The sequence below is a fragment of the Lethenteron reissneri genome, unplaced genomic scaffold (assembly GCF_015708825.2).
Source record: "Lethenteron reissneri isolate LAM-NWPU_2019-01 unplaced genomic scaffold, ASM1570882v1 scaffold_1605, whole genome shotgun sequence".
NCBI classification, from domain to species: Eukaryota; Metazoa; Chordata; class Hyperoartia; order Petromyzontiformes; family Petromyzontidae; genus Lethenteron; species Lethenteron reissneri.
The window spans coordinates 10,624-31,028 of record NW_026891339.1 but is presented as its reverse complement, the minus strand read 5'-3'; the positions used below and the strand labels follow the sequence as shown (position 1 = coordinate 31,028).

The following is a 20,405-nucleotide window of genomic DNA, read 5'->3' as shown; positions in this document are numbered from 1 at the left end:
GCTTTTGTGACTGCAGGGATTCATATTCTTGGTTCTTTCGGTAAAGTCACGTAGAAGGGAAATAAAAAAATAAAAATATAAAACAATAAAATATGAAGCAATTTAATAGTTTTGTATTTTATTATTATTACCCGACAGCACCAAGAACATCATCGACGGCCTCGTCCATCTGAACAAGTGCCAAGTCTCTCTCCGTGGTGCTGATGACGTGAAGAACAAAATCACCACTTTTTTCAAATGTTCTTGCCGTGGTTTTCACACCTGATGATGACGATTGCTTGTGTTGCAATCGACACGTCGTGAGAATTTTATAGTTTTATATTTTTGTTATTTTATTCTTTCCCTTCTACGTGACTTTACCGAGAGAACCAAGCAAGGATATCAAGATGATGTATTATTAAGTGAACACGCTGAGCGCGCACCAAAGCACGCATCTGCGCACGCGAGAAACAGCTGACGGGGGTTGCCGCTGGCAACGCGTTCCGTGGAGAGGGTGGGGGGGATTCTAATTCGTCTTCTTGGTTCTTTCGGTAAAGTCACGTAGAAGGAAAATAATAAAATAATAAAAATAAAACATAATAAAATAATTCTCACGACGTTTCGGCCACAACGCAAGCAGCCGTCCTCAGGTGAAAACCAGGTCCGTCGAGGCGACAGCGTCTGAATGAAACAGCACACGAGCTTGGAGCATATATATAAGCTGGGCGCCTTGACAAAGGAATTTGCAAATCAAGAGGAATTTAGCATATTTATGGGAAATGCAGGAATGTGATTAGTACTACATATGCATTATGCAGGATTAACAGCATGAAAGGGAGCTGCAGTTGCTGCTGCTGCTGCTGCTGCAGTTACTGCTGCTGCAGTTGCTGCAGCAACTGCAACTTTACCGAAAGAACCAAGAAGATGAATCCCTGCAGTCACGAAAGAAGCTTTAAACCGAAATTCTAATTCGTGTTAAACATGAAAAATACATCAAAGACTGAAGTGGATCCTTCAGTGTGTGATGTCCTCTCCCCCCCCCCCACCACCACCCCCATGTGGGCAGCTACTACTATAGGGTCGGTAGATGCTACTACTATAGGCCATAGATACTACTACTATAGGGTCGGTAGATGCTGCTACTATAGGCCATAGATACTACTACTATAGGGTCGGTAGATGCTACTTCTATAGGCCATAGATACTACTACTATAGGGTCGGTAGATGCTGCTACTATAGGCCATAGATACTACTACTATAGGGTCGGTAGATGCTGCTACTATAGGCCATAGATACTACTACTATAGGGTCGGTAGATGCTGCTACTATAGGCCATAGATACTACTACTATAGGGTCGGTAGATGCTACTACTATAGGCCATAGATACTACTACTATAGGGTGGGTAGATGCTGCTACTATAGGCCATAGATACTACTACTATAGGGTGGGTAGATGCTGCTACTATAGGCCATAGATACTACTACTATAGGGTCGGTAGATGCTGCTACTATAGGCCATAGATACTACTACTATAGGGTCGGTAGATGCTGCTACTATAGGCCATAGATACTACTACTATAGGGTCGGTAGATGCTGCTACTATAGGCCATAGATACTACTACTATAGGGTCGGTAGATGCTGCTACTATAGGGTCGGTAGATACTACTACTATAGGCCATAGATACTACTACTATAGGGTCGGTAGATGCTGCTACTATAGGCCATAGATACTACTACTATAGGGTCGGTAGATGCTGCTACTATAGGCCATAGATACTACTACTATAGGGTCGGTAGATGCTGCTACTATAGGCCATAGATACTACTACTATAGGGTCGGTAGATGCTACTACTATAGGCCATAGATACTACTACTATAGGGTCGGTAGATACTACTACTATAGGGTCGGTAGATGCTACTACTATAGGCCATAGATACTACTACTATAGGGTCGGTAGATGCTACTACTATAGGCCATAGATACTACTACTATAGGGTCGGTAGATGCTGCTACTATAGGCCATAGATACTACTACTATAGGGTCGGTAGATGCTGCTACTATAGGCCATAGATGCTACTACTATAGGGTCGGTAGATGCTACTACTATAGGCCATAGATACTACTACTATAGGGTCGTTAGATGCTACTACTATAGGCCATAGATACTACTATAGGGTCGGTAGATACTACTACTATAGGGCCGTTAGGTGCTACGACTATAGGTCATAGATACGACTGTAAAGTCACAGGCTCAAAGAAAAATAACAAAAAAAACGGCGTTTCGATCGCAACAAGCGCTCACCATCAGGACGAGGGGCTTAGCTGCTAAAGGCAAACGGGTTGCCTTGGGAAACGTCGTAGTTGTTAATCATGAATCGCACAACATTGTTACTCTAACTGCTTTAAAGTTGACGGATGCGACAAGCGAAGGTCGCGGGCTGCTCACCACGGGGCTTGCCGCGTGGCGCCTGGAGACCTCACACGTCAAATCCTTCGCAAGTTTCGTCCACGCGCACACACACAGACACACACAGACACAGATACACACACAGACACACACACAGACACACACACACAGACACACACACACAGACACAGACAGACACACACACACAGACACACACAGAGAGACAGACACACACAGACACACACACACAGACACACACACACACAGACACACACACAGACACACACAGAGAGACAGACACACACACAGACACACACACAGACACACACACACAGACACACACAGACACAGATACACACACAGACACACACACACAGACACACACAGAGAGACAGACACACACAGACACACACACACAGACACACACACACACAGACACACACAGACACACACACAGACACACACACACAGACACACACAGACACAGACACACACAGACACACACACAGACACACACACACAGACACACACACACAGACACAGACAGACACACACACACAGACACACACACAGACACAACAACAACAACCGCCATTCGCCACTAAGTGGCGGTGACGTCACCACGATGCTTGTGCCAGGCCAAGTGCACCTTGAGGCCACGTGAAGTGTCGAAAGCCCGCTGGCAGGAGGTCACGGGGCAGACCCAGGTGCCACTGGTCGACTGACCGAGATGACCGAGATGACTGGCTGATGCACCACCTGTGCCCCCTACTGTGCCAACTTGCTGTGCTTTAGCCACCCAGCGCTCCGCTCGTTGTTGTGAGCGTCGCTCCTCCGCCCTCCGTTGTTGTTGGAGGGCGACTGCCTCCAACTGCCCAGTAGCGTCCTTCACGAGCCTCCTCCACTGAGGCCGATCTTGACACCGCTGGTACCAGTCATCGGCAAGTCCACTCAGCTCCACGTCCTCCTGTACCACATCACTCCATCTCTTCTCCAGCCCGTGCCGCGCCCGTCTAGCCCCCTCGATCCGGCCGAACAAAAGCTGTTTAGGCATGCGGTGGCTGGGCATGCGGGCTACATGACCCAGCCAACGCAGCCTTGCCTGCCGGAGGAGCTCACTGATGGGACTTTGCCCAGATCTTTCAAGGATTTGTGAGCTCCTCACACAATCCAGCCTGGTTAAACCCAGGATGGATCGTAGGCAGGCCAGCCTAAATGTTTCCAACCGGCGAAGATGCTCCACCAGGGGGGTCCACGTCTCGCAAGCGTAGAGAAGGGAGGGAATGACCGTGGCCGAGAAGACCTGAAGCTTCGTGCGGAGCGACAGACCAGGTAGCTTCCACACAGCGTTACGCAACCGATGAAAAGATATTGCCGCTCGACTGATTCGGAGTGAGACCTCTGCTGATAGACTGGAGCCGGTCATAAGCACACTGCCCAGGTATGGGAAACTCTCCACTCTCTCCACAACTGCCCCATCACCAATTGGGAGTTGTGGGGGTGGAGTGTCCGATGGTACAAAATACCCAGGCAGGTGCTTGGTTTTGGTGGGGCTGATGGTAAGGCCCCACCTCTTAGTGGCACGCTCCAGTCTCAGCAGCAGCGCCTCCAACTCCTCTTCTGAATGAGCAGCTATTACCAAATCATCGGCATACATAACGTGGTTGACCAATAGGGAGCCATCCCTTGATCGCACCCGGGCGTCGATCAGCCTCCCATTATATCTGTACCAAACGGAAATTCCCCCGGTACAGCTATTGAAGGCTTCACGAACTACGCGGTCAAAATAGATGTTAAATAATGTGGGAGCCAGAGGACATCCCTGTCGCACCCCAAGGTGTACAGGGAAAGGCTCCGACTCCCGGCCACGTAGTTTTACCCGGGCCCGCTCACCATCATGAAGGTCCTTAATGATCGTGAGCAGAGGGTCAGGGACTCCGAAAGCACGAAGAACAACCCAGAGTCCAGTCCTACTGATGGTATCATAGGCCTTGACCAGGTCAATAAAGCAGAGATGTAGGTCTTTTTGGAATTCCCTACACCTCTGCTGTAGCAGACGGACAGAAAATATGGCATCTGTGCAGGACCGCCCTTTCCTGAAACCGCATTGGGGCTCCGCAAGCCCCTCCTCAGCGTGCCTAGCAAGGCGATGTTGAATAATCCTTGCCAGGACCTTACCCGGCACACTGAGGAGTGAGATGCCCCTGTAGTTGTTACAGTCTGTGCGGTCCCCCTTCTTAAAGAGGGGGACCACCAGGGCATCCTTCCAGTCCTGCGGAACCCGTCCAGTGGTCCAGACTGTTGTTATGATGTCATATAGGGCAGTCTGTGCACAAACGCCACCCTCCCTCAGCATTTCGCTTGGGAGATCATCTCTGCCCGGTGCCTTCCCTGGTCTCAGACTCCGGATCGCCCTCAGTACTTCCTCAACAGCTGGAACCTCAGCCAGCCACTCACAGGGGGTGACCTCTTCCAATATTTGAGGCACCGCAGCCTCAGCAGGGTTATCCCCACTTTGTGCCATGATGTTTTCCTGGCTGAGAGAATTTCCCTCCCCCAGGACCTCACAGAAATGCTCAGCAAATCTGCAAACCTGTTCCTGGGGGTCGGAGATTGGATCACCGTTTTTTCCTCTAATGATGGTAATAGGTGTGGCGCTGCAGGTTACTTTTTTGATGGAGTTAAATAGTGATTTGTGATCACGGGCCACTGAGGCAGACTCCATCTCCTCAGCAACCCGCGACCACCACCCATCCTTACAACGCCTTACGGCTCTCCGAACTTCCGAGCGAAGGCTGCGGTAAACCTCCTCATTCTCTGACGTGGGATGCTGTAGGCGATGAGAGTGGGCCTGTCGCTTTTTCTCAATTAACCTGAACACCTCCTCTGTCAGCCAGGGTTTCTGGGGAGGTCTGGACCGCGTACCCAAAGCAGCCATTGCAGCTGCATGAGTCACAGTCCTAAACCTCGCCCATTTACCCTCGACATCAGGTGGAGTGGGGGACGATGCCAACCCCAGCTGCAAGCGATGATGAAATTCTCGCTTGCAACTTTCATCAGCTAACTGAGACCAGGCCACTTTTGGTTGGAATGGGATCCTGGGTGTACACCCACCACCGGAGTGGAAGAAAGGCAGGCGCATCTTACAGATGACTAGTCGATGGTCAGAGGACAGATCAGCTCCACGGTAGGTCCTGGTGTCAAGGACATGGGTTCGCATCCGCTGGTCCGTCACTATGTAGTCCAGCAGATGTTCTTGCTTGGACCCGGCATGTATCCATGATGTTGTGTGGATGCGCCGATGCCGGAAGAGCGTGTTGGTAATTACAAGCCCATGGGCTGCACAAAAATCTAGCAGCCTCCTACCGTTATTATTGAGCTGATCTGGCCCATGCCTTCCAATCACTCCAGACCAGGTGTCAGCATCATGACCGACTCGGGCATTGAAGTCACCCAACAAGATGACTCTGTCCCGAGTGGCCACTTTAGCCAGCACCTGTGACAGGAGGTCATAGAAAGCGTCTGACTCATCGGCTTTGCTTGCATCCCTCCACGGATGTTCGTCTTCGGTGGGGGCATAAGTAACCACGACCACCACTCCTCGCCTCTGGTTGATGGGAAGGCGAGCCCAAAGTATCCTGGGGCTTACAGCTTCCCACACCTCACCGCCACGCTCCCACGCCCCCTTCATTCTTTTGTTCAGAAGAAGAGCCACACCCTGTTGTTTGGCAGTCTCCTGCCCCGAGTAGAGGACTGTCCACCCCTCATGGTGGCAGGAGCCAGAACCGGTCCACCGGACCTCCTGAATGCCACAGAGATCCAGGCGGTACCGGTCCAGCTCCCGACAGAGGAGTGGCAGCCTCTCCTCCGCAGTGAGCGTTCGAACATTCCACGTGGCCATCCACACAGACACACACAGACACACACACACAGACACACACACAGACACACACACACAGACACACACACACAGACACACACAGACACACACACAGAGAGAGGCAACAACGACTTTAATAGGTAAAGAAGATTGGATACAAATGTCGTGGTGTGAAGGGGCTGTAGTGCCACGTGGCTCATGGTGCACGCACGAGGGTGGTGTAGTGTAAAGTGTGTACACTGCAGTGTACACACGAGGGTGCTGTAGTGTAAATTGTGTGGTACTCCAGTGTACACACGAGGGTGGTGTAGTGTAAAGTGTGTACACTGCAGTGTACACACGAGGGTGCTGTAGTGTAAAGTGTGTACACTGCAGTGTACACACGAGGGTGCTGTAGTGTAAAGTGTGTGGTACTCCAGTGTACACACGAGGGTGCTGTAGTGTAAAGTGTGTACACTGCAGTGTACTCACAAGGGTGCTGTAGTGTAAAGTGTGTACACTGCAGTGTACTCACAAGGGTGCTGTAGTGTAAAGTGTGTACACTGCAGTGTACACACAAGGGTGCTGTAGTGTAAAGTGTGTACACTGCAGTGTACTCACAAGGGTGCTGTAGTGTAAAGTGTGTACACTGCAGTGTACACACAAGGGTGCTGTAGTGTAAAGTGTGTACACTGCAGTGTACTCACAAGGGTGCTGTAGTGTAAAGTGTGTACACTGCAGTGTACACACAAGGGTGCTGTAGTGTAAAGTGAGTACACTGCAGTGTACACACAAGGGTGCTGTAGTGTAAAGTGTGTACACTGCAGTGTACTCACAAGGGTGCTGTAGTGTAAAGTGTGTACACTGCAGTGTACTCACAAGGGTGCTGTAGTGTAAAGTGTGTACACTGCAGTGTACTCACAAGGGTGCTGTAGTGTAAAGTGAGTACACTGCAGTGTACACACGAGGGTGGTGTAGTGTAAAGTGTGTACACTGCAGTGTACACACGAGGGTGCTGTAGTGTAAAGTGTGTACACTGCAGTGTACACTGCAGTGTACTCACAAGGGTGGTGCAGTGTAAAGTGTGTACACTGCAGTGTACTCACAAGGGTGCTGTAGTGTAAAGTGTGTACACTGCAGTGTACACACAAGGGTGCTGTAGTGTAAAGTGTGTACACTGCAGTGTACACACGAGGGTGGTGTAGTGTAAAGTGTGTACACTGCAGTGTACACACGAGGGTGGTGTAGTGTAAAGTGTGTACACTGCAGTGTACACACAAGGGTGCTGTAGTGTAAAGTGTGTACACTGCAGTGTACACACAAGGGTGCTGTAGTGTAAAGTGTGTACACTGCAGTGTACACACGAGGGTGGTGTAGTGTAAAGTGTGTACACTGCAGTGTACACACAAGGGTGCTGTAGTGTAAAGTGTGTACACTGCAGTGTACACACAAGGGTGCTGTAGTGTAAAGTGTGTACACTGCAGTGCACACACAAGGGTGCTGTAGTGTAAAGTGTGTACACTGCAGTGTACTCACAAGGGTGCTGTAGTGTAAAGTGTGTACACTGCAGTGTACACACAAGGGTGCTGTAGTGTAAAGTGTGTACACTGCAGTGTACACACAAGGGTGCTGTAGTGTAAAGTGTGTACACTGCAGTGTACACACAAGGGTGCTGTAGTGTAAAGTGTGTACACTGCAGTGTACACACAAGGGTGCTGTAGTGTAAAGTGTGTACACTGCAGTGTACACACAAGGGTGCTGTAGTGTAAAGTGTGTACACTGCAGTGTACACACAAGGGTGCTGTAGTGTAAAGTGTGTACACTGCAGTGTACACACGAGGGTGGTGTAGTGTAAAGTGTGTACACTGCAGTGTACACACAAGGGTGGTGTAGTGTAAAGTGTGTACACTGCAGTGTACTCACAAGGGTGCTGTAGTGTAAAGTGTGTACACTGCAGTGTACACACAAGGGTGCTGTAGTGTAAAGTGTGTACACTGCAGTGTACACACGAGGGTGGTGTAGTGTAAAGTGTGTACACTGCAGTGTACTCACAAGGGTGCTGTAGTGTAAAGTGTGTACACTGCAGTGTACACACAAGGGTGGTGTAGTGTAAAGTGTGTACACTGCAGTGTACACACAAGGGTGCTGTAGTGTAAAGTGTGTACACTGCAGTGTACACACAAGGGTGCTGTAGTGTAAAGTGTGTACACTGCAGTGTACACACAAGGGTGCTGTAGTGTAAAGTGTGCGGTACTCCGGTGTACATCGGCACGGTGCAGAGCGGCTCGCGGTGACGACGTGCGGTGGGTGCCGTGGTGCCGGTGGGGCCCACGGGTACCGGCCGAAACCAGACGGAGTCCGATTCCAGCCGAGGCCACAGGCTACTTGCTGCAGGCTACTTGCTGCAGGCTACTTGCTGCAGGCTACTTGCTGCAGGCTACTTGCTGCAGGCTACTTGCAGTAGAACTGGTCGACCGTCCACGGGCACAGCTTGCACTGGACGTTCCGCTGGAGCTGCTCCTTGCAGCCGCACTGCGTCTCCACCGTGACTGGGAGGGGCGGCCGAGGGGGGAATAAAAGGCGAAGTCTGAGAGAGCTCGGGGCTGCCCTGACGTGCAGGGGTCAGGGGTCGTGGGTTCGATCCCAACTGGCGACACCTGCTGCTGCTGTTGCTGTATATTTGGAGTTTGCGTGTCTCTCCGTGGACGCGTGGATTATTCTCCAGGTCCTCCGGTTCTTCAATTTAAACGTCGCGCTTCTCAGAGCGTTTGGCTGCTGTACATTTGTACGTGACGAGCCGCTTCGACCGATCGTCTGCGGCTGGGCCGCCTCTGATCAAGATCTACGTAGCTCGGTGGGCCATGACAAATTCATCATATAAACGCGTAACTTTACCCGTCATGAACGCTGCACCTCCCGTCGTTTGAACGACGGAGGCGCAGGGACAGACGTTCGACTACGTTGAAATCGATCTGCAGAACGAGGCAATTCGTGTCGATTCCCAGAATCGACTTGGCACCCACCGACACGACTTTTGTTTTGCAACGACGACGATGACAATTTGCCATTCTCCCTGCATACGCCATCACAATCAACAAGTCGCAGGGACCAACACGCTCCGTTACATTGGTAAGCGCACAACTTTATCTCTCTTTCTACGTTGAATAATTCAAGACTAAACTTCTAAACGCAGCGTCGGGCGCTCGCGTGAATGCGCGCAAGTTGAGACTTTCCTGGCCGAAGGCCGCAAACGCTTTTGCGAGGGGCACCGCCACGGACGCCCCCAACAACTCGTAAAAAGCGGTCGTCACTTGTGATTGTTCTAGTTTAATTTCGATGTAAAGCTTTCGTGACTGCAGGGATTCATCTTCTTGGTTCTTTCGGTAAAGTCACATAAAAGGGAAATAATAAAATAATAAAAATAAAACATAATAAAATTATTCTCACGACGTTTCGGCCACAACGCAAGCAGCCGTCCTCAGGTGAAGAATAGGGCTGTCGAAAAGACAGCGTCTGAATGAAACACCACCAGGCTTGGCAGCGTATATTTAAGCTGACAGAGTCTGAATGAACACCACCAAGCTTGGCAGCGTATATTTAAGCTTAAATATTTAAGCTTAAATATACGCTGCCAAGCTTAGTGGTGTTCATTCAGACTCTGTCTTTCCGACAGACCTGTTCTTCACCTGAGGACGGCTGCTTGCGTTGTGGCCGAAGCGTCGTGAGAATAATTGAATGTTTTATTTTTATTATTTTATTATTTCCATTCTACGTGATGACTTTACCGAAAGAACCAAGAAGATGTTCTAGTTTATTTGGGGGGCTGGCAGGGGGGGGGGGGCACACCTTGCGAGGTGTCGTATCCTCTGTCGCAGCACGTGAGGGAGCAGCCCCCCCCCCGCCCCCCCCGCGAGGTGACGTTGCACGGACCCCCCCCCGCCGTGCCGCCCCCCTCGCAGTAGTCGGGGCTGGCGCTCACGTGCACCAGGTCGCTCGGCGTCGGCGCCACCAGCCACTCGTTCACCGGCTCCAGCCGCCGGCGGGACCGGCGGGCGTCGCCGCCGCTGCCGCCGGCTTCACCGCGACCGCCGCCACCGGGACCACCGCTGCTGCTGTCGTGGCTGACCAGCCGCATGGCGGAACTTCTCTCGTACTTTTCCTGCAGCCGCCATCGTCGTCGTCGTCGTCATCGTCATTGTCACAGGGATGAGGAGGATGATGATGATGATGATGATCTGCCACGTGCTGAGTGAATGCGCGGAGCCCACTTAACTGTTAGACACCCCCCCACCCCCCCCCCCATCTGTAACCCTGCGGTGGATTTCATCCTCGTCACTGCCACCCACCCACCCACTCCGTACCCGGCCGCACCGGGGTCGCAAACGGCTACCCGTACCCTACCCGTACCCTACCCGTACCTGGCCGGGTACGGGTAGGGTACGGGTATCGGGTACCCGATTGCGACCTCTGGGATGAAGCCATGTTGCAGGCGCGGGTGGGTTGATTCTAGGAACTTGAATTGTGAGAAGAGACAAGACGTTGGGAAATGAGTGACAAACGGTGACTCACCAGTGACTCACGACCTACCCGCACCCGGCCGCACCAGGGTCGCAAACGGCTACCCGTACCCGGCCGGGTACGGGTAGCCGGGTATCGGGTAGGGTACGGGTATCGGGTACCCGATTGCGACCTCTGGGGTGCGGTCTCATCACCTGCACCGTGAACTCACCTTCAGCAGGTCGCCGACTTGGCGGAAGTCTGCGAGCTGCTGCCAGCAGGTCTTGAGCGTGCAGGTGCCGTGTAGACCATGGCACCTGCAGGCCACGTGCGCCAGATTGTACACCGCCTGGAGCACCACCAACACCACAATCACTGTCACCACCAACACCACAATCACTGTCACCACCAACACCACAATCACTGTCACCACCAACACCACCACCGTCACTGCCGACAGCCACTTGCCCGCAAGTGGCGGTGACGTCACCACGACGCTCGTGCCAGGCCGTGTGCACCTTGAGGCCACGTGAAGTGTCGAATGCCCGACTGGCAGGACGTCGCGGGACAGACCCAGCAGGTGCCACGGGTCGACTGACTGAGATGATTGGCCAGTGCACCACCTGTGTGTGGCCCCTGCTGTGCCAGCTGGCTGCATAGTAGCCGCCCGGCGCTCCGCTCGTTGTTGTGAGCGTCGCCCCTCTGCCTCCAACTGCCCAGTAGCAGCCTTCACGAGCCTCCTTCACAGAGGCTGATCTTGACACCGCTGGTACCGGTCATTGCCAAGTCCACTCAGCTCCGTGTCCTCCTGTACCACGTCACTGCATCCCTTCTCCAGCATGTAAGCACCCTCTATCCGGCCGAACAAAAGCTGTGTAGGCATGCGGTGGCTGGGCATGCGGGCTACATGACCCAGCCAACGCAGCCTTGCCTGCCGGAGGAGCTCACGGTGGAACTTTGTCCAGGTCTTCCGGGAATGTGTGAGCACGCAGAAAGAAAATAAATTAAATAATCGAATTATGGATGGATTGCAGGCAGGCCAGCCTGAATGTTTCTAAGCGGCAAAGATGTTACATTGGGGGGGGGGGGGTCCACGTTTTGCAAGTGTAGAGAAGGGAGGGCATGACCATGGCTGAGAAGACCCGAAGCTTTGTGTGGAGCAACAGACCAGGTATCTTCCACACAGCATGGTGCAGTCAATGCCAAGATATTGCCAATCGATTGATTGAGACCTCTGCTGTCACATCAGAGCTGGTCATAGCACACTGCCCAGGTATGGGAATGTCTGATGGCACAAATACCCAGGCGGGTGCTTAGTTTTGGTGGGGCTGATGGCAAGGCCTCACCTCTTAGTGTCAAGCTCCAGGTTCCGCAGCAGCGCTTCCAACTCCTCTGTGCAGCAATCACCAGATCATCGGCATACATAACGTGGTCGACCAATTAGGGAGTCATCCCTTGAATGCACCCGGGCATCGATCAGCCTCCCATTGTATCTGTACCTGATGTCGGCACAGTCATGGATGGCTTCACGACCTACGTGGTCGAAAACGTTTTTACTTAATGTGGGAACCAGAGGACATCGCTGCCGCACCCCAAGACGAACAGGGAGTGGCTCCGACTCCCGGCCACGCAGCTTTACCCGGCGTGCTCAGCATCGTGAAGGCCCGTGAGCAGAGGGTCCGGGACTCCGAAAGCACGAAGAACACCCCAGAGCCCAGGCCTACTCATGGTATCATAGGCCTTGACCAGGTCAATAAAGCAGAGATGTAGGTCTTGTTGGAATTCCCTACACCTCTGATGTAGCAGACGGACAGCAAATATGGCGTCTGTGCAGGACCGCCCTTTCCTGAAACCACACTGGGGCTCCGCGAGCCTCTCCTCGGCGTATAATAGTCCACCCGTTCACCCTGGTGTCTGCCTTTTATAAACATGAATATTAAGAGTGATTCTGGCTATTTTTTGTTGTGTTTCGAAAAGGGTTGCCATCAAGGTGGTGTGTTAACTACGAGCTGAACCCAACCACCACCCACTCACCGCCCACTCACCGCCCACTCACCAGCCGCTCACTCACCACTCACCAGCCGCCCACTCACCACCTGCCCAGCCGCCCACTCACCACCCGCCCACTCACCACCCACTCACCGCCCACTCACCACCCGCCCACTCACCACTCACCAGCCGCCCACTCACCACCCGCCCACTCACCACCCACTCACCACCCGCCCACTCACCACCCACTCACCGCCCACTCACCACCCGCCCACTCACCGCCCACTCACCAGCCGCCCACTCACCGCCCGCTTACCAGCCGCCCACTCACCACCCACCACCCGCCCAGTCACCAGCCGCCCACTCACCAGCCGGCCGGCCTCCGTGTTGTGCTGGTTCATCTGTCCGAGCTTCGCAACAGACTCCCCCCCTCCCCCCCCTCCCCGTGGTTGTCTCCGCGTGTCCACGAACCACTTGGCGAAGCGGTATCCGTACTCGACGTCGTCGGCGGCGCCGCCCCGCCGGGCTCCGTGTCGCGGCAGCTGCTGCTGCTGCGTGGAGCCGGGCACCACCCAGGAGCAGCTGCCCGGCAGCGCCCCGTGGCGGCAGGCGCGCGCCACCGCGTGCACCAGCCCCGCGGCCGTCACGGCCCAGACGAAGGCCGCCTCGCGCGTGCCTGGGCCCCCACCCCCACCTACCACCCCAGAGACCGCCACGATTATCCCCGACACAACTAGCTCAGCAATTGTCTATAGTGGAGGGGGGTTTTGTCCCCTCCCTCTCCTCCGGCGTAGATCGCCGAATAGAAACTTCACGTCCTTAAAACCACCACCGCATCACAATCGGCAAGGATTTGGAACTAACCGTGCGTTGGTGAGACAATGTGATTGTTGTTCCCACAGAGACCCGCTCAGATCTACAACAGGGTTGTTGTTGGGGTCATATTGCGTCAATACGGCTTCGGCACGCAGACAGGACGCGGCGAATCCTTGACTAGTGCAGTGACAGGGTGCCCCCTGTCGGCCAGGAGGGGTACATCACGAGTGTGGGCGCGTCACACAATCACCAACTAGAAGGAGGCGTGTCTGGGCTAGAGGTAGAAGGTTCTAGAAGGAGGCGTGTCTGGGCTAGAGGTAGAAGGTTCTAGAAGGAGGCGTGTCTGGGCTAGAGGTAGAAGGTTCTAGAAGGAGGCGTGTCTGGGCTAGAGGTAGAAGGTTCTAGAAGGAGGCGTGTCTGGGCTAGAGGTAGAAGGTTCTAGAAGGAGGCGTGTCTGGGCTAGAGGTAGAAGGTTCTAGAAGGAGGCGTGTCTGGGCTAGAGGTAGAAGGTTCTAGAAGGAGGCGTGTCTGGGCTAGAGGTAGAAGGTTCTAGAAGGAGGCGTGTCTGGGCTAGAGGTAGAAGGTTCTAGAAGGAGGCGTGTCTGGGCTAGAGGTAGAAGGTTCTAGAAGGAGGCGTGTCTGGGCTAGAGGTAGAAGGTTCTAGAAGGAGGCGTGTCTGGGCTAGAGGTAGAAGGTTCTAGAAGGAGGCGTGTCTGGGCTAGAGGTAGAAGGTTCTAGAAGGAGGCGTGTCTGGGCTAGAGGTAGAAGGTTCTAGAAGGAGGCGTGTCTGGGCTAGAGGTAGAAGGTTCTAGAAGGAGGCGTGTCTGGGCTAGAGGTAGAAGGTTCTAGAAGGAGGCGTGTCTGGGCTAGAGGTAGAAGGTTCTAGAAGGAGGCGTGTCTGGGCTAGAGGTAGAAGGTTCTAGAAGGAGGCGTGTCTGGGCTAGAGGTCAGTCGAGAGGCGACGGGCCCCTTACCCTGCTGAGGAGACGCGGAGTCCGGCGTGGAGCAGTTCCAGCGCTTGGCCCGGAACTGGTGCCGACACTCGGCCAGCGCCAGCCGGGCGCCCTCGGCCACGTGCGCCACGTGGTTCGGGCGCTGCAGGCAAATGTTGCGCTGCCGGGGGGACAGCCCCGGCGCCACGACGCACAGCAGCCGGTGCTCGGAGGGGTCGAAGTTTGGGGCCCACAGCGCCAGCGACCTGCGAGGGACGTGGGGGGGGGGGGTCAGGGGTCACGGTGGCCAGGGGATGTTGACTACCTCGCCTGGTGCGCGGGAGGTCGTGGGTTCGATGCCGACACCTGCTGCTGTGTATTTGAAGCCATGCTGCTACGAGGCGTTGAACCAAAAACACAAACAAGCGCATGGGGCGTGCAAAATCTAGATAGAGAAGGCAAGAAGGTCGCTCAGGGAAATAAATGAACTTAGAAACTCGTGAGGCTCAACGCGGTTACCACCACGAGGGGCTGGCGACTGCCCACAGCTGTGCCAAGGTGCAGTGTCCCAGCAGCAGCAGCAGCAGCAGATGGCAGCAGCAGCGGCTCCTGGTGCTGCCTCGCAGGAGATCCATCGCAACCCTCGTGGCCGGCGTCGGCGCTGCGCAGAGGAGAAGCAAACCCGTGGTGACGGTGTCGATTTAAAGCTTTGGTGACTGCAGGGATTCATATTCTTGGCTCTTTCGGTAAAGTCATCACGTAGAAGGGAAATAATAAAATAATAAAAATATCAAACAATACAATTCTCACGACGTTTCGATTGCAACACAAGCAATCATCATCAGGTTGTGAAACCACAGCAAGAACATTTTAAAAAAGTGGCAATTTTTTCTTAACGTCAGCACCACGGACAGTGATTCTTTTACGAGCATAGATGGACTCAAATTTTGATTTAAAGCTTTCGTGAGAATTTTATTGTTTTATACTTTTATTATTTCCCTTCTACGTGACTTTACCGAAAGAAACAAGAATATGATGGTGACGATGTCAACTCCCTCGCCTGGTCGTGGGTTCGATCCCGACCCTGACGATGTCTTCTGCTGCTGCTGTATATTTGGCCGGGAACAGCAGCAACAATTCAAGTCGCTTGTTAAAAATGTTCTTGCTGTGGATGTCACACCTGATGACGATTGCTTGTGTTGCAGTCGAAACGTGGTGAGAATTGTATTGTTTTATATTTGTATTATTCTATTATTTCCCTTCTACGTGATGACTTTACCGAAAGAAGCAAGAATTAAAAATCTCCCTGTTAAAACTATTTAGGGCATAATCCCATCTGTGGTGGTAACTCAGAGCCAGGGCCTCAGAGTCGATATCCCACAATAGTGCGGCAGAGCCAAGCGCAAGTCGCCACGAATCAAGTCGAGCAATCAACACGTGAGAAGTCTTCTTGCGTTAACAAGCCGATTGTTATCGTCACTCCTATAACTGATCCCATATTAAGATCACAACCCAGGTAACAAAATCAATGCAAACTCTGAGGTTTTTTCGGTAAAGTCACGTAGGTCAAAAATTATGGAAATAAAATAATAATTAATGAAAATAAATTAATCACAAAAATTATAAAAATACAATAATAAATGAACATGAATCTAATTTTCATTTATTCTTATTTTATTTTTTTATTATTTTAAAATAAATAAAATAATGATGCATGAAAATAAATCAAATTTTCATTTATTCTTATTTTTTTCATTATTTTAATACAAATAAAATAATGATGCATTAAAATAAATAAAATTTTCATTTATTCTATTTTATTTTCATTATTTTAATAAAAAAAATAATGCATTAAACTAAATAAAATTTTCATTTATTCTTATTTTATTTTCATTATTTTAATAAAAATAAAATAATAAAGCATTAAACTAAATACAATTTTCATTTATTATTTTATTTTCATTATTTTAATAAAAATAAAATAATAATGCATTAAACTAAATCAAATTTTCATTTATTCTTATTTTATTTTCATTATTTTAATACAAATAAAATAATAATGCATTAAACTAAATCAAATTTTCATTTATTCTTATTTTATTTTCATTATTTTAATACTAATAAAATAATAAAGCATTAAACTAAATAAAATTTTTATTTATTCTTATTTAATTTTCATTATTTTAATAAAAATAAAATAATAATGCATTAAACTAAATAAAATTTTCATTTATTCTTATTTAATTTTCATTATTTTAATAAAAAATAAAATAATAATGCATTAAACTAAATAAAATTTTCATTTATTCTTATTTTATTTTCATTATTTAATACAAATAAAATAATAAAGCATTAAACTAAATAAAATTTTCATTTATTCTTATTTAATTTTCATTATTTTAATAAAAATTAAATAATAATGCATTAAACTAAATCAAATTTTCATTTAATCTTATTTTATTTTCATTATTTTAATAAAAATAAAATAATAATGCATTAAACTAAATCACATTTTCATTTCTTATTTAATTTTCATTATTTTAATAAAAATTAAATAATAATGCATTAAACTAAATCAAATTTTCATTTAATCTTATTTTATTTTCATTATTTTAATAAGAATAAAATAATAATGCATTAAACTAAATCAAATTTTCATTTATTCTTATTTTATTTTCATTATTTTAATACAAATAAAATAATAATGCATTAAACTAAATCAAATTTCATTTATTCTTATTTTATTTTCATTATTTTAATAAAAAATAAAATAATAATGCATTAAACTAAATCAAATTTTCATTTATTCTTATTTTATTTTCATTATTTGAATACAAATAAAATAATAAAGCATTAAACTAAATAACATTTTCATTTATTCTTATTTAATTTTCATTATTTTAATAAAAATTAATAATAATGCATTAAACTAAATCAAATTTTCATTTAATCTTATTTTATTTTCATTATTTTAATAAAAATAAAATAATAATGCATTAAACTAAATAAAATTTTCATTTATTCTTATTTAATTTTCATTATTTTAATAAAAATTAAATAATAATGCATTAAACTAAATCAAATTTTCATTTAATCTTATTTTATTTTCATTATTTTAATAAAATAAAATAATAATGCATTAAACTAAATCAAATTTTCCTTTATTCTTATTTAATTTTCATTATTTTAATAAAAATTAAATAATAATGCATTAAACTAAATCAAATTTTCATTTAATCTTATTTTATTTTCATTATTTTAATAAAAATAAAATAATAATGCATTAAACTAAATCAAATTTTCATTTATTCTTATTTTATTTTCATTATTTTAATACAAATAAAATAATAATGCATTAAACTAAATCAAATTTTCATTTAATCTATTTTATTTTCATTATTTTAATAAAAATAAATAATAATGCATTAAACTAAATCAAATTTTCATTTATTCTTATTTTATTTTCATTATTTTAATACAAATAAAATAATAATGCATTAAACTAAATCAATTTTTCATTTATTCTTATTTTATTTTCATTATTTTAATACAAATAAAATAATAACAATGGACGATGCTAAACCACGAGGGCGCGAGGCGTCGTCGCGACTTGAACCCCGGGAGAGGCAGAACGCGTTCACAACAACAACAACTAAAAACAACGCACCTCTCTTCGCAAAAAAGCACGACGGTTTTCACAAGAAGGATAAAAACTGAAAATACCGAAAGGAGAAGGAGGAGGAAGAAGAAGAAGGCAAAAAAAGAAACTTAAATAATAATAATTTGGTGCGTTTCGAAGTTTAACGCGGACATTTAAAGCGCCAGTCTCTTCCGGCGACGTCAATAGTGGTGACGTCACCGCCACGGCGGCTTCCCATTGGCTGAGGCCATTGCCTCCGCTGCATAAATTATGTTAATTAGCGGTGACGGTTGCAGCCTGACGTCACGCGCCCATAAATTATGTTAATTATGAGAGACGTTTACAAGAGGTGACGTCATCACTTCGTTACCCTATTACAATACGGGGCACAACAAACCCATTATATTTCGATTTAAAGCTTTCGTGACTGCAGCAGGGATTCATCTTCTTGGTTCTTTTGGTAAAGTCACGTAGAAGGGAAGTAATAAAATAATAAAAATAATTATTATTTTAATAAAATAATAAAAATATTTATTATTTTATTACTTCCCTTCTACGTGACTTTACCGAAAGAACCAAGAAGATAAACCCATTAGAACCAAAGTATTATAACTGTGGGGGGTGAGAAACCATGGAGACGGGAGTTAAAATGCTGCCAAAGGATGTCACAGACGCCTTAGAGACGAGAATCGTTACCTCAGTTTGTAGCTCGCGAGGGGCGATCCAAACGCGATTCCGCAGTTTCGATTCGATTCAATCGATTCTCTCCATTCTGAGAAGCCAACAACAAACGATTCATAGAATCGATCATCGATTCCCACCGCCCTCTGTTGAACAGCGGCTGAATCGTATCGAGCTATAATTAGGAATCGAATCGGCTATGACGTTTCCTGCGCGGCTGAGCCAATAGGAGCGCACGATGCTCGGGGGCACCGTCCAATCAGAGGAGGCGATGGTTGGAGGTTGCTGGGTGCCACGTGGACCAATCACGTGGCGCGCTCTTGAGTGAGGAATTCTTCATCAGCAGCAGCATCAGCAGCATGCAGAACCATCATAATAATCAGCAACATAATAATCATCAGCAGCAAAATCAGCAGCAGCAGCAACATCATCAGCTGGTGCAATTTCATCAGCAGCAGATGCAGCAATTTAATCAGCAGCAACATCATCAGCTGGTGCAATTTCATCAGCAGCAGATGCAGCAAGTTAATCAGCAGCAGCACCATCATCATCAGGAGCAAAATAATCATCAGCAGCAAAATAATCATCAGCAGCAAAATCATCAGCAGCAGCAAAATAATCATCAGCAGCATAATCATCATCAGCAGCAAAATAATCATCAGCATCATCATCATTAGAATCACCATTATTAGCAGGAACATCATCATCATCATCATCAGAAGCACCATCAGCAGAAGCACCATCATCATTGGCATGCATAACCATTAATCAGCAGCAACAACATCGTAATCAGTAGCAGCAACATCATCATCAGCAGCAAAATCATCAGCAGCAACATCATTAGCTGGTGCAGTATCATCATCATCAGCTGGTGCAGTATCATCATCAGCTGGTGCAGTATCATCATCATCAGCTGGTGCAATATCATCAGCAACATCATCAGCTGGTGCAGTATCATCATCATCAGCTGGTGCAATATCATCAGCAGCAACATCATCAGCTGGTGCAATATCATCAGCAGCAACATCATCAGCTGGTACAATATGATCAGCTGGAGCAATATCAGCAGCAGCAAAATAATCAGCAGCAGCATCAGCAGCACCATCAGCATCATCAGCAGCAGAAGCAGCAGAAGCATCAGCAGCAGCAGAAGCATCATCAGCAGCACCGCTTCTTCTGGCTCTGCTATGCGCCTCGACTGGCACTCGGCTAATGCCAGGTGAGTTGGGGGGGCACGTGGTTGTGGTGGTGGGGGGCACGGTGGTTGTGGTGGGGGGGGGCATGGTGGTTGTGGTGGTGGGGGGCACGGTGGTTGTAGTGGGGGGGGGCACGTGGTTGTGGTGGTGGGGGGCACGGTGGTTGTGGTGGGGGGGGGGGGCACGGTGGTTGTGGTGGGGGGGGGGGCACGGTGGTTGTGGTGGTGGGGGGCACGGTGGTCGTGGTGGGGGGGGGCACGTGGTTGTGGTGGGGGGGGGGGGCACGGTGGTTGTTGTGGTGGGGGGGGGCACGGTGGTTGTGGTGGGGGGGGCACGGTGGTTGTGGTGGTGGGGGGCACGGTGGTTGTTGTTGTGGGGGGGGCACGGTGTTGTTGTGGGGGG

The 20,405-nt window shown here is 48.4% G+C and overlaps 1 protein-coding gene across 6 annotated transcripts; it reads right to left on the bottom strand.

Moving 5' to 3' along the window:
- Window positions 1-8,409: 8,409 nt before the first annotated feature.
- On the bottom strand, window positions 8,410-20,050 carry LOC133362752 (protein Wnt-5b-like). Of its 6 annotated transcripts, none has more exons than XM_061581678.1 (7): window positions 18,823-20,050; window positions 15,006-15,147; window positions 14,529-14,752; window positions 13,107-13,432; window positions 10,982-11,098; window positions 10,099-10,411; window positions 8,410-8,801 (listed from the first exon to the last, which is right to left on the bottom strand). In XM_061581678.1, the coding sequence occupies exons 2-7, from the start codon at window positions 15,119-15,121 to the stop codon at window positions 8,704-8,706; spliced, it is 1,194 nt and encodes a 397-aa protein (XP_061437662.1). In that variant the 5' UTR covers window positions 15,122-15,147; window positions 18,823-20,050; the 3' UTR covers window positions 8,410-8,703. The 6 variants fall into 6 exon arrangements, with proteins under 6 accessions (XP_061437662.1, XP_061437664.1, XP_061437663.1 ...); XM_061581680.1 differs by lacking the exon at window positions 18,823-20,050 and adding an exon at window positions 18,757-18,798; XM_061581679.1 differs by lacking the exon at window positions 18,823-20,050 and adding an exon at window positions 18,154-18,659.
- Window positions 20,051-20,405: the final 355 nt, after the last annotated feature.

Excerpts from the sequence above, each read along its gene's own strand:
- LOC133362752 (XM_061581678.1), bottom strand. The coding sequence starts at position 15,121 with ATGGATCTCCTGCGAGGCAGCACCAGGAGCCGCTGCTGCTGCCATCTG. Across the intron at positions 14,753-15,005 it reads GTCGCCAGCCCCTCGTGGTG|GTCGCTGGCGCTGTGGGCCC; the intron begins GTAACCGCGTTG and ends CGTCCCTCGCAG. Across the intron at positions 13,433-14,528 it reads CTCCGCGTCTCCTCAGCAGG|GTGGGGGTGGGGGCCCAGGC; the intron begins GTAAGGGGCCCG and ends CTGGGGTGGTAG.